Source organism: Rhinopithecus bieti, unplaced genomic scaffold (assembly GCF_001698545.2).
Source record: "Rhinopithecus bieti isolate Rb0 unplaced genomic scaffold, ASM169854v2 scaffold_65363, whole genome shotgun sequence".
NCBI classification, from domain to species: Eukaryota; Metazoa; Chordata; class Mammalia; order Primates; family Cercopithecidae; genus Rhinopithecus; species Rhinopithecus bieti.
In genome coordinates, this window is record NW_016824727.1 from 30,393 (window position 1) to 43,562 (window position 13,170).

The 13,170-nt window shown below is 39.6% G+C and overlaps 1 protein-coding gene across 1 annotated transcript in view; it reads right to left on the reverse strand.

The window, feature by feature from the left end:
• The window catches only part of LOC108522388 (coagulation factor VIII-like), a gene marked incomplete at its 5' end in the record, with an annotated part of 86,112 nt that overhangs the window by 25,573 nt on the left and 47,369 nt on the right, over positions 1 to 13,170 (reverse strand). Inside the window, 2 exon segments of the mRNA XM_017862523.1 lie at positions 3,713 to 5,147; positions 5,150 to 6,817. Of these exon segments, the coding sequence (XP_017718012.1) occupies positions 3,713 to 5,147; positions 5,150 to 6,817 (3,103 nt within the window).

The following is a 13,170-nucleotide window of genomic DNA, read 5'->3' on the forward strand; positions in this document are numbered from 1 at the left end:
TTTCTGAGGAGAAATTCAAGCCGGCTGCAGAAATTTGCATAAGCAATGAGGAGCTGAATGTTAATCCCCAAGACAATGGGGAAAATGTCTCCAGGGCATGTCAGAGGTCTTCACAGCAGCCCCTCCCATCACAGGCCCAGAGGCCTAAGAGGAAAAAGTTGTTTCATGGGCTGGGCCCAGGGTCCCTGTGCTGTGTGCAGCCTAGGGACTTGGTGCCCTGTGTCCCAGCTGCTACAGCCATGGCTGAAAGGGGCCAACGTAGAGCTCCAGCCATGGCTTCAGAGGCTGCAAGTCCCAAGCCTTAGCAGCTTCCACATGATGTTGAGCCTGTGAGTGCACAGAAGTCAAGAATTAGGGTTTGGGAACTTCTGCCTAGATTTCAGAAGATGTATGAAAACGCCTGGATGCCTAAGCAGAAGTTTGCTGTGGGGGTTGGCCCTCATGTAGAACCTCTGCTAGGGCTGTGCTGAAGGGAAATGTGGGCTCAGAGCACCCACACAGAGTCCCTACTGGGGTACCACCTAGTGGAGCTGTAAGAAGAGGGCCACCGTCCTCCAGACCCCAGAACGGTAGATCCACCAAAAGCTTGCACCAGCATCCGGAAAAGCTACAGACAATGCTAGCTCATGAAGGCAGACACAAGGGAGGCTGTACCCTGGAAAGCCACAGGGGTGGAGCTGCCCAAGACCATGGGCACCCACCTCTTGCATCAGCATGACCCAGATGCAAGACATGGAGTCAAAGGAGATCATTTTAGAGATTTAAGATTTGACTGCCCCATAGAATTTCGGACTTGCATGGGGCCTGTAGGCCCTTTGTTTTGGCCAATTTCTCCCATTTGGAATGGCTGTATTTACCCAATGCCTATACCCCATTGTATCTAGGAAGTAACTAACTTGCTTTTGACTTTACATGCTCATAGGTGGAAGGGACTTGCCTTGTCTCAGATGAGACATTGGACTGTGGACTTTTGAGTTAATGCTGAAATGAGTTATGACTTTGGGGGACTGTTGGGAAGGCATGATTGGTTTTGAAATGTGAGGACATGAAATTTGGGAGGAGACAGGGTGGAATGATATGGTTTGGCTGTGTCCCTACCCAAATCTCATCTTGAATTCCCATGTTTTGTCGGGGGGACCTGATAAGAGGTAATTGAATCATGGCAGCAGGTCCTTCCCTTGCTGTTCTTGTGATAGTGAATAAGTCTCACAAGATCTGATGGTTTTAAAAAGAGGAGTTTTCCTGCACAAGCTCTCTCTTTGCCTGTGCCATCCATGTAAGACATGACTTGCTCCTCCCTGCCTTCTGCCATGATTGTGAGGCCTCCCCAGCCATGTGGAACTGTGAGTCCATTAAACTTCTTTCTTTTGTAAATTGCCCAGTCTCAGGTAAGTCTTTATCAGCAGTGTGAAAATGGACTAATACAGGATCCTTTACAGATTAGATGTTAATGTAAGAAAAAAAGATTTGGAGAACTTCAAGGTCTGTGGACTGAATAACTGAAATAGGAAATGGTTTTATTTATTTATTTATTTATTTATTTGAGACCAAGTCTGACTCTGTCACCCAGGCTGGAGTGCAGTGAGGCCATCTCAGCTCACTGCAACCTCTGCCTCCCCAGTTCAAGCGATTCTCGTGCCTCAGCCTCCTGAGTAGCTGGGACTACAGGTATGCACCACCATGCCTGGCTAATTTTTGTATTTTTAATAGAGATGAGGTTTCGCCATGTTGCCCAGGCTGATCTTGAACTCCTGGGCTCAACCAATCCACTTGCCTCAGCTTCCCCAACTGCTGGGATTACAGGAGTGAGCCACTATGCCTGGCCAGGAATGGTTTTTGATTGTCATGGAGAAGGCTGGGCAATCAGCAGGTTTGGGGAAGGGGTAGGAATGAAGAGTCTAATTGTGTACATGTTAAGGTAGGGAGTTGATATGTAAATTTTGACTTCAGGAGAGAGATCTGAGAATATCTCCAGATATTCAACTGGAATTATCTGCAGATAGTTAGTACTTAAAATCATGAGGCTAAACAATATCATCACAGAGTGAGTAAAAACACAATAAAGGAGAAGTTGGACAACTAATCCCTGGAGCACTCTAACCTTTAAAGATTAGGGGGATGAAGAAGGACTCACAAAGTTGACAAAGATTGGCAGTGAGTTTAGTAGAAAAGTGAAGAAAAGTGGTGTTAGAGAAACCAAGTGAGAACCTATATCAAGGATGGAGTAATCCCCTCTCAAATACTACTGAGAATTCAAATAAGATGAGGACTAGGAATTAGTAATGTAAAGATCAATAATGACCTTGAAAATGTAGTTCTTATAAAATAATAGAGATAACAGCTTCTTTGGGGTGGGTTAAAGAGGAGAGAATGGCAGGAAAAGATGCAAAGGCTGCAAGCAGGGACAATTATTTTAAGATGGTTTCTGTAAAGATAGGGGAGGAAATAATAGCATAATTGATGTTGATGAGATTAATCTAGTGGAGAGAGAAATTGATGATGTAAGGGAGAAAAGGAGAAATTGCTGGAGCAACATTTTTTATGAAGGGAGAAGAGATGGGAATCAAGTACAAAACTGGAGAGGTTGGCCTTAGGAGCAGATATTCTATTTATTGTAATAAGTGTGCAGGCAGAGTATATGGGTACAAATGCCAGTAAATGTGATGCTGGGAGTCTATGGAGGTTCATTGCACAGCATCAGCTAAGAGTGAAAATGGGCATTGGAGAATGGAAAAAAGGTGTTTGAGATGTAAGGAAAACACAGAAAATCCTAAGATAGAGGTCCAGGAGAATGAGAAAGTCAGTGGACTAGGGAAATATTCTATGGTTGCTGTGCAGCAATAAGGGCTTAGTTGAGCTAGAAAGCAAGGTGGGAAAGTGACAAGTCATGCTCGTCCCTTCTTGTTCCTCAAACATGCTAAACTTTTTCCATTCTCAGGGCCTTTGCATTTTCTCTTCCCTCTGTCTGGAAACGTCTTCTCTCAGAGCTCCATCAGCTGGCCTCTTATCATCATTTAGGTCTCAACTCCTCAAAGATGATTTCTGTGACCACCACAGCTAATGTAACACTCTACCATATTACTCTATCATATTATTCTCTCTACCATATTATTCTATTCTATCTCCTGAATAACACCATTGAGATTGCCTTATTTAGTTTTGTACTAACTTGTCTCTTGCTCTTTCCAACAGAATATAAGCTCCTGCTGTGCTGCACTCCAATGTGTACAAAAGTGTCTGGCATGTAGCAGGTGCTCCATAAATATTTGCTGACTGACTGACTCTCCTTATGTTTATATTCCACATTTCTCTGTGCTACTTGACCGCTCAACCTCCCTCTACTCATCTAAAAATAAAATCCTCCTACTTTGCCCTCTGGATCCCCAGTATCATGAAAACCAATCCTCCACAAGTCCTTAACCTCTTTAACATGAACTCACTTCTTCTGCCTCGCTTAAAGTTCTTTGATGAGACTAAGATCTCCCCTGCAGCTCATAAGGTTGATAGGTGAGGTTGACTTTCTTCCTGCTCCCCATTGCTCCTTCTTGACCCTGATTCCTCTACCCTCTTGTAAACCTCTCTTCTATCTCACCAGAGTAAGAGTTTCAAGCCACCTTGATTTTTCATCCTCTAACTCTCATTGTTGGTATCATCATCTGGTAAAGTCAAATGTCACAAGAGCAGAGCAAAGGAGTAACCAATGAATTCATACCTGTTTCTTAGAACATGCGGGGAACTACTCATCCCATAATCCCAGAGCCGCTCCACTGCAGCAATAAAATAGTGTCGTGTTTTCTTTTGAAAGCTGCGGGGGCTCTGATTTTCATCCTCACCATAAATGTCAAAATCTTCCTTTTTCATTTCAACTGAGATGGTATCATCATAGTCAATTTCCTCTTGATCTGACTGAAGAGTATTAAGAGTTATTTCCCTTTGATGACGTTTCAAGACTGGTGGGTTTTGAGAGCACAGCCTTTCAGTCCCACCTTGCTTTGCCCAGGTGACTTCTATCTGGGGCTCATTTTGTTCCTCATTTATTGCTGCTATTGTATGATTGCTTTCACAAGGGTTCAGGAGGAAAATGGTATCCTTTTTCTTAAAAGCTGTGTTTTCTGGTGACTTCTCTTGGGATTTCCACTCTTCTTTTGGTATCTGAGTACCATAATGGTTATCCCAAGCAAGAGGACCCAATAGCTTGGAAGGAGTCTTTGCAGAGCTTTCTGTTGCTCCTCTCAGAAAGGGAATTTTTCCAGGTCTATTTGCTTCCTTCCACTTAATCGCTCCCTCTGTTTCCTGAAGAAGGCTCCCTTCCACGAGATCCAGATGGCCAGGAGACCCACTGCTAGTTTCTGTAGGGAAAAGGTCCTTCTGATAAATGCGAACTTTTGGAAGCAATTCAACTTTGCCAGATGTTTCGGGCAAGCCTGGTTTCAAGAAAACAGTGTTCTCAACTTTCTTGTACATGACTGAATTTGTGGCACTTGTCACCAGGGAGCCAACCTCTCTTTGATCACCAATCATCTCCAAGGTTAGAATAGCTAAAGAAAGGTTATTTTTTTTGACTCCTTGTAAGAAATGACTGCTTTCTTGGACCCCAGAATCTTTCTTTCTGTAAGATGGTGCTGGAAGATGAGAAAAGTTGTCTTGGAATAGGACCCTGGTCAGATCTATAGGTCTAATAGATGGAAATGATGATACCTTTGCAATGGGTAATGGAGATCTATTTGCTTGAGTGATGCTATGACTCCTCGTAAGACAATCTGATAAGGGAGACTGAGTAATGGCTCCTTTCTCCTTCTCATTGTAGTCTATCTGTGTGAGGGTGCTTGGGGTCAAATGTTTTATGTTTTTGGACCACTGGGTTGAGGTGTCCTCCACAATTAGCCTGTTTTCAAGTTCTGTTTCTTCTAGTGGGAGTCTGAATTGTTTCAAAGCTCTCTTACCACGTTGCGTGACAAAATTCTGCTGGCTTGGATTAGGAGATATCCTTGTGGTGTGTGGATATTTCTCTACAATTTGCTTGGTTTGATTTCCCAAACCTTCCAAGTTTTCTTCCTCCCCTTTTTTTGAGAAATGAGCCACGTGTTTCTTTGTTCTATTTGTTGAATCATTTAATGACCTAAAATCTTGAAGTACTGGAGCATATGCCCCTCATATGAACCTTCTACATTTTGCCTAGTGCTCAGTAAGAAAAGGTTCTTCATGAAATTCTTAGTGCCAGTCACTGTATGTATCTGAGGCAAAACTACATTATCTTGGATTAATGTTTCCTTTCTTTCTATTTCTTCCTGAATTTTTTTTTCTTGATTGTGTGTATTATTTTCATGTAAATTATCCAAGTTAGTAAGAAATAGGTTTCTGCTGCTTGGAAGAACTATCTCTTTGAGTCCTACGTCCTTTGTAAGTTCACCCTTTCCTACTACCACTTTATTTTTCTCAGACAAGAAATTCTGACCTTCCACAGAGTTTTCTGGTCCTAAGGATATGAATAGTTTTGGACTGGGGCCTTGCCCAGAGTTCAGGGAGTTCTTTCCATGAGTCCTTTGTATCCAATTTGCTGATTCTGGTAAGAATAGCATCTTAAAGAATGACATATCTGGATTTTCTGCATCTGGTAGTATGGGGCCCTCTATTTTTTGTTGGACCATTTCCATGTTTTTCGATGAAGTAGTTTTATTTGACATATGATTTAGCCTCAAAGCTGTAGTATTTTTGTCTGTAAGCATTCTGTCATGAATCAAAGGTGTCACTTTTTGAAACTCAGTATCACTTTCTAATATATTTTGCCAGACTGATGGACTATTCTCAACTAATAATGATGGGCCATCAATGTGAGTCTTTCTATTAGTTGCTGAATTATTGGAAGTTTTGTTTATCTTTAACAAAGAGATGCTAACTTTGAATAAGGCATTATCTTTAGTCAACGAAGCAGGTCCATGAGCTCTTTTCTCTTTAAATAACCTACCACTCTCTGTTGACCATACATTTTTTCCCCATGAACTTTCTTGGCTATTCATTAAACCTGATTCTAACAACTTTGAATCATTATTTTCTTCACTCAAACTCAGAGGTCCACCAGACTCAATAAGGGGAGATGACTTTTTGCCAAATAGAGTGGTATCTAATTGACTATCATAATGAACTGGCATATTTGGGGGTCCTAAGGAACTTGTATTATCATTACCTGCTGCCAAATTGTCTGATGGAATTGTTGAAATCAGATTATTTGATGAACTAGAAACTTTAAAATCAAGTTTCTTCAACTCTGTTGCTACAGTTGTCCCCAGTTTCTCATTTAATCTTAATTGGAGGTCTGGCTCAGGGGTAAATACCATGTCCCCACTGTGATGGGGCTGTGGCCTGAGGTGTGTCATTTTAGACAGGTTGTTATTAGTGTCTATTGCCCCAGGTGATGGATCATCAGAAAAAGTCTCATATTCGGCTTCTTGGAGATCAGATAAGGATAGCCCATGTGGAGTAGGACTCTGTCGCAAGAGCATCAGCAAATCACTAGAGGAGACATTCTGTACTTTAGGCATTGGTGTTCTGTGTGCAAACCAAGGGTCAGTCTTCTCTATGTCATTTTCTGGAATTGTGGTGGCATTAAATTGCTTTTGCCTAGGGCTAGGGTGTCTCGAATTCTGGGAGAAACTTCTTGGCTCAATGGCATTGTTTTTACTCAGCAAGTATGTTGAAATATCTTCATAACTGTCCTCGTAATAATCACCAGTGTTCTTGTCACAACTAGAAACCTTCAGTAAGGCGGTCATGCCTCTGTTCCGAAAGTCTGAGTTGTGGCACCCCAGAATCCATAGGCCTGGAGATGAGGAAGAATAAGACTCTGGTTACTCATAACACAGATTCTAAAACGTTCTGGTAGAGGTTCTCTCCCATTCCCAGATAAATGAAAAAAATACTAGTCAGTATCATTATATCACAGGTCATTGGGTTAAATCCCTGGAACATGTAATATAAAAGTGGTTTTTGCATTGCTGCTGTTGTTCTATGCCTGTTTGTGACCATAAGAAAAGACTGTGATAAAAATGAATAGATATTGGGATTAAAATGGGGAAATGTAATTAATATACACAATAGTGGAGGGTCTTAATAGTGACACAGAACTCTGAATATGACAGTGATTTAATTCAGGAAAGTATATTAGCTAGATGTTATTGCTATATCACATAGTGGCACAGGTTCCTCTTGAATCCATCAGATTGCCTGGATTCAAATCCCAGTTCTACCATTCACCAGCCATGTGACTCTGAGAAAGTTACTTAAGCTTTCTGAACAACAGGTTTCTAATTTGCAAATGAGGCTAATAGTATCTACCTCGTCATATAATACAATGAAATCACATAACACAATACCTAGCATCCACCGTCACCTACTTGCAGAATACGTAAGCACAAGGAAGAAGCATTTAGGTCTAGGATCCAGCTAATATAAAATTCTACCATGATACTAGCAATACTAATTTCTACCATGGCTGGGCATGGTGGCTCACGCCTGTAATCCCAGCACTTTGGGAGGCTGAGGTGGGTGGATCATGAGGTTAGGAGATGGAGACCATCCTGGCTAACACAGTGAAACCCTGTCTCTATTAAAAATACAAAAAATTAGCCGGGCATGGTGGTGCATGCCTGTAGTCCCAGCTACTTGAGTGGCTGAGGCAGGAGAATGGCGTGAACCCAGAGGCGGAGCTTGCAGTGAGCCCAGATTGCACGCCACTGCACTCCAGCCTGGGTGACAGAGTGAGACTCCGTCTCAAAAAATAAAATAAAATAAAATAAAATAAAAAATAAAAAATAAAATTTCTACCATGAACAAGATTAGCTGAGTGAAGGAATGCAATAAATTATAATAAGCTAATTCCATGGTGGTAAAGNCAAAAAATTAGCCGGGCATGGTGGTGCATGCCTGTAGTCCCAGCTACTTGAGTGGCTGAGGCAGGAGAATGGCGTGAACCCAGAGGCGGAGCTTGCAGTGAGCCCAGATTGCACGCCACTGCACTCCAGCCTGGGTGACAGAGTGAGACTCCGTCTCAAAAAATAAAATAAAATAAAATAAAATAAAAAATAAAAAATAAAATTTCTACCATGAACAAGATTAGCTGAGTGAAGGAATGCAATAAATTATAATAAGCTAATTCCATGGTGGTAAAGTAGATGCATAAGCGTAAGAGACAAGATACACCTTTACCAAGCTACCCTTGTCATTTCACACAGTCTTTGCAGGGAAGATCTTAACTGTATCTACCTTCTCCTCAAGGGAAGCTGCTCCCAAAAGCCCTGTGAATGCCTACATTCTATGTGCAGCCAAATTATCAATCAAGTGGCAAAGGAGAATAAAAACATATTCTAACATATAAAGACTCAGAAAATCTACCTCAAATGTCACCATTCTCAGGAAGTGATTACGGAATGTTTGCCACCAAAATAAAGGAGTATATCAAACAAGAGAAAGACCTGGTATCCAAGAACCAGGTACCTATCCTGAGGGAGGGTAAATAAAAGTCCCAAGTTGATAACTGAGCCTCAGGCCTAGAGAGAACCAGCTCAGACTGGAGTAGGGGGATGCATGCCTCTAGGCGGTCAATCTGTAAGCAAAAAGGAATATATCATATGATGGAACTCTTGAAAAAAAGAGGAGAATTCAAAGGAAGACATTATAAGAAAAACAGGGAAACAATGAAAGATTCTGGTTAAACTAGTTACCAAAATGGACTTTTACTTACCCTCCCCTCTGAGAAGGGCCTGGTATTAGGAATGGTGATCAAGCTGGAGTTTAGTTTTAACTGCTTGGGTTAAAATTTTGTAATGCAAATATCTTTTTGTATTGTATGTGTGACTAATGGTAAATTTAAAACATTATAATTAATTAACACATTTCAATCCAAGTGCTTAAAGAAGAGTTGGTTGTTTGATGAAAAAGTCAATAAAACAAATAGCCAAACAAAAATTAAGAAATTTTACAAATACAAAATTTAAGAAAAGAGACATAATTACAGACACAAAGAAAACGAAAATAATTGTAATTCCCTTGGAGACACCTCAGCTGTCAATCTCCTCCTCCAACTTTTGACACAGGTACAAGCTACCTGGCCAAGTTTAGGGTCTAGTCAGCACTACAAATATAGTTCAGTCTCTGCCTCTGTGATCAAACCAGGGCTTTCACTGAACTAATTAATTCTGTAAGCTATTATCCGATCTTGGAACTAGTAATACTACCAAAGTAACTCAGAGAGACAGAGCCCAGCTGATCACATCCTGCACAGACAGTAAAGGAAGTAAGAGGAGAGAAGCCACCATAGAAGACATATAAAAGCCCAGTAGAAACTAGATATTGGACTGGGGTTAATTTATCTTAACCTTTCTTCTAGTTGTTGAGTTGAGAAGGGAATTCAACATCCATTAAGTAGACAGAGAGTTAAGCTAAGAGCAAGCCACTTATCCTCTCTGCTAGCAAACCTTGATCAGAACATTTTTGTACCTTGTTTAAGGATAAGAGAAAACATGCAATCTATAAAGATACTACAGAACAGGGAGAAGGAAACAGAAGTCAGGAAACTTAGAAGCAATACCTACTTTTGAAAGTAATCCACTGGAGATTCTAGAGGAAAAGTAAGAACAAATATCTTGCCATGCTAAAACACAAGAAGACACAGCTTCCATAATTTAAAACCACAAAGACATAGCTTCTATAATTTAAGACTGGAAAGGGCATACACAAGATGAAATGGTAGTTCAGCTAGACGAAATAGAAAAGAATAATTATAAGAAAACTTAACACAAAACAAGAGATGATCAGTTTGTGTGTGTATGGGTTCCAATAAAGCCTTACAAAAACAGACAGGAGACCAGACTACCCAAGGCCCATAGTTTGCCCACTCCTGAGGTAGATGGTCACCCACTGTGCCTTTCATGGGGTTTCAAAAGATGACCAGTGTTTAAAATGGCAAAGAAAGGTCTGGTCTTTCTTCTTGCTCCTTTCAGAAATTGCTGCAAATAATTAAAGACAGCGCACAATTAAGCTGGAAGATATCTGAAGCCATGAAACCACAAAATAGAAGTATAGTTAACATAAAATGGGTATCAAAAGATACAAAGAGTGGATGCTCATGGCTGGCAGATTTCAGAAAACTCCAAGAAGACATACTTCTTCATATCTTATACCTCCATATCTTCCCCATTTTTTATATCAAAGTCTAATTATTCCTCCTACTTCAGCCTCCCAAAGTGCTGGGATTACAGGCATGAGCCACTGCCCCTGGCCTTGTTTCTTTCTTCCATCAAGGTGTGAGTATGACACTTTGATACGAAAAACAGTCATTCATTCATTATAACAATGGGATCAGGGTCTACAAGCTGGCATTGGTGGTTTTACTGGACTCCTTTCAACACAAGTCTCAAAAGGTAGGAAAGATGGGACCAGAACAAATAATCACGCTGACAAGTCATTTTTGCAGTGAAAGTCTGTTTTGTAAGGTGGAGAGGGGAGGAAAGAAATTCTGAAATGTAAACAACTCTGCAGCTTTGATCTTGATGGGCTAGAGAGAAGTAAAGGCTGAAAACTCACACATACAATCAATACCTTTCATAAGAGAATTCCTGCTAATCTAAAACTCACTCCTAATGCCTCATTGATATTAATATATCCACATAAACTTTCTGCAAAAAGTTTATTTAGGACAAACTCACCTCAATGATAAATAATAAGCAAAAAGGATCAAGATACTACAAGATAAAAGGAAGAAAGGAATAACAAGGCCAGGTGCAGTAGCTCATACTGGTAATCCCAGCACTTTGGGAAGCTGAGGTTGGAGGACTGCTTGAGCCCAGGAGTTCAAGACCAGCCCAGGCAACAAAGCAAGACCCTGTCTCTACAAAATATGAAAAAGTTAGCCTGGCATGACGGTGCATGCCTGTAGTCCCACTACGTGGGAGGCTGAGGTGGGAGGATCACTTGAGCCCAGGAGATTGAGGCTACAGTGAGCCATGATGATACCACTTACTCCACCCTGGGCAACAGAGTGAGACCTTGTCTCAAAAAAAGAGAAAGGAACAACAAAAACAAATAAAAGAAGAGCAGTAATCAAAAAAATGTTGCCAAGGAGAAGATAAAACTTGTAACCAAACATGTCACCATAATCTAATGAGATTACCACATCTGAAAACCAAAGTCTAATGTAGAATTAGCTATAAGAATTTATAGAAGACATATGGGTCAATGGAACAGAATGGAGAGTTCAGAAACAAACTCTCACATTTATGGTCAATTGATTTTCAACAAGGGTGTCAAGATGACTTAATGGGAAAAGAATCATATTTTCAACAAATGGTGCCAGGACAACTGGATATTTACATGCAAAAGATAAAAAAGAGGTTAGACCTCTTCTTCACACCATAGACAAAAATTTATTCAAACTAGATCATAGACATATATGTAACAGCTACAACTGTCAAACTCTTAGAAGAAAATATGGAAGTAAATGTGGCCTTGGGCTAGGCAAAGCCTTCCTAGATGTGACATCAAAAGCACAAGTGACACAAGAATAAAAAGATAAATTGTATGCCATCTATGAGTTCATCAGTTAACTCAACAACCCAGGAAACAATTATTGAAGTAAAAATAGGTCAATAAATGTCAACAAAACTGAACAACTAGAAGGAAAAATAGCGAGAAAACAAACTAGAACAGGGTACTCAAGAACTGTGTGACAAATTGAACAGTATAACATATGTAAATGCAATACCAGAAGAAGAGAAAAAATTAGAAACAATATTTGAAGACACAGATGATAAATATTTTTCAAAATTAATGAGATACCAAATCACAGATTGAAGAAGCCTAGAGAATGCCAAAGTAGAACACACACACACACACACACACACACACGAAAATCAAAGTAAAGAGCTTGAAGGTATCCAGATTTTAAAAAAAAGATACATTATATACAGTTGAACACAAATGGGAATTACAGCAAACTTATTGTGAAAACTATGCAAGCAGAAACAATGGAGTGGCATTTTAAAGTGCTGAGGGAAAACCAATAAAACAAAATGTAATAAAACAAAACAACAACCACAAACCCAGAATTCTATACAAGGTGAATATATAATTCAAAACAGAAATAAAGACTTTTCAGAGAAGCAAAACCTGACAAAATTAATTAACCAACAGACTTGCAATACAGAAAATGTTAAAAAAAAAGACACACTGTAAATATAAGGATACAGATAGGTTGAAAAGAAAAGAATGGGAAACATATACCACACAAACATTAACCAAAATAAAGATGATAGTGCAGGTGCATAAATTTTAGACAATGCGGATGTTTAAGGCAACAAGTACTACTTCAGACAAAAAGGACATTTCACAAAGATGAAAGAATTGATCTAATAAGAATACAATCTTAAGTTTGTAAGCACTTGATTTTATTTTGCCTTATTTATTTTGAAACATCTTACTAACAAATACAAACAGCAAAATAACAAACTCAACAATCATAGAGATGTCACAGTTTCCTCCATGTCTGTAAGAAACAGACAAAATATCAGGAAGTTTATAAGGATTTTAAAACATGATAAAGCAACTTGACATAATAGACAAATATATGACACTCTACCCAACAACAGCAGAGACATATTTGTTTCAAATGCAGTGGGCCATTTATCAAATTAAATTATTTACTGGGCATACAGCAAGTCTCAACAAATTTCAGACGATTGAGATAATACAGAGTATGTTACGTGATCACAGTGAAACAAGTAAATCAGCAACAGAGAGAGAGAGCCAGAAAATCTCCATATGTTGGGAAATTAAAACACTGTAAAATAACTGTGAATAAAACAAGAAATAACGTAAAAATTATAAAATATTTTAAACTCAATGATAGTAAAAATATGACTCATCAAAATTTGTGATATGGGGTTAGAGCAGTATATAAAGATAAATTTATAGCTTTGTATGCACTTTTAAAAAGTAAGAAATGTTGAAAATTGATGAACCAAGTTTTAATCTCAAGAAGTCAAGAAGAAAAAGAAAACTGAATCCAAAGAAAGTATTGGAATAGGGGCGGAGCAAGATGGCCGAATAGGAACAGCTCCAGTCTCCAACTCCCAGCGCGAGCGACACAGAAGACCGGTGATTTCTGCATTTTCAACTGAG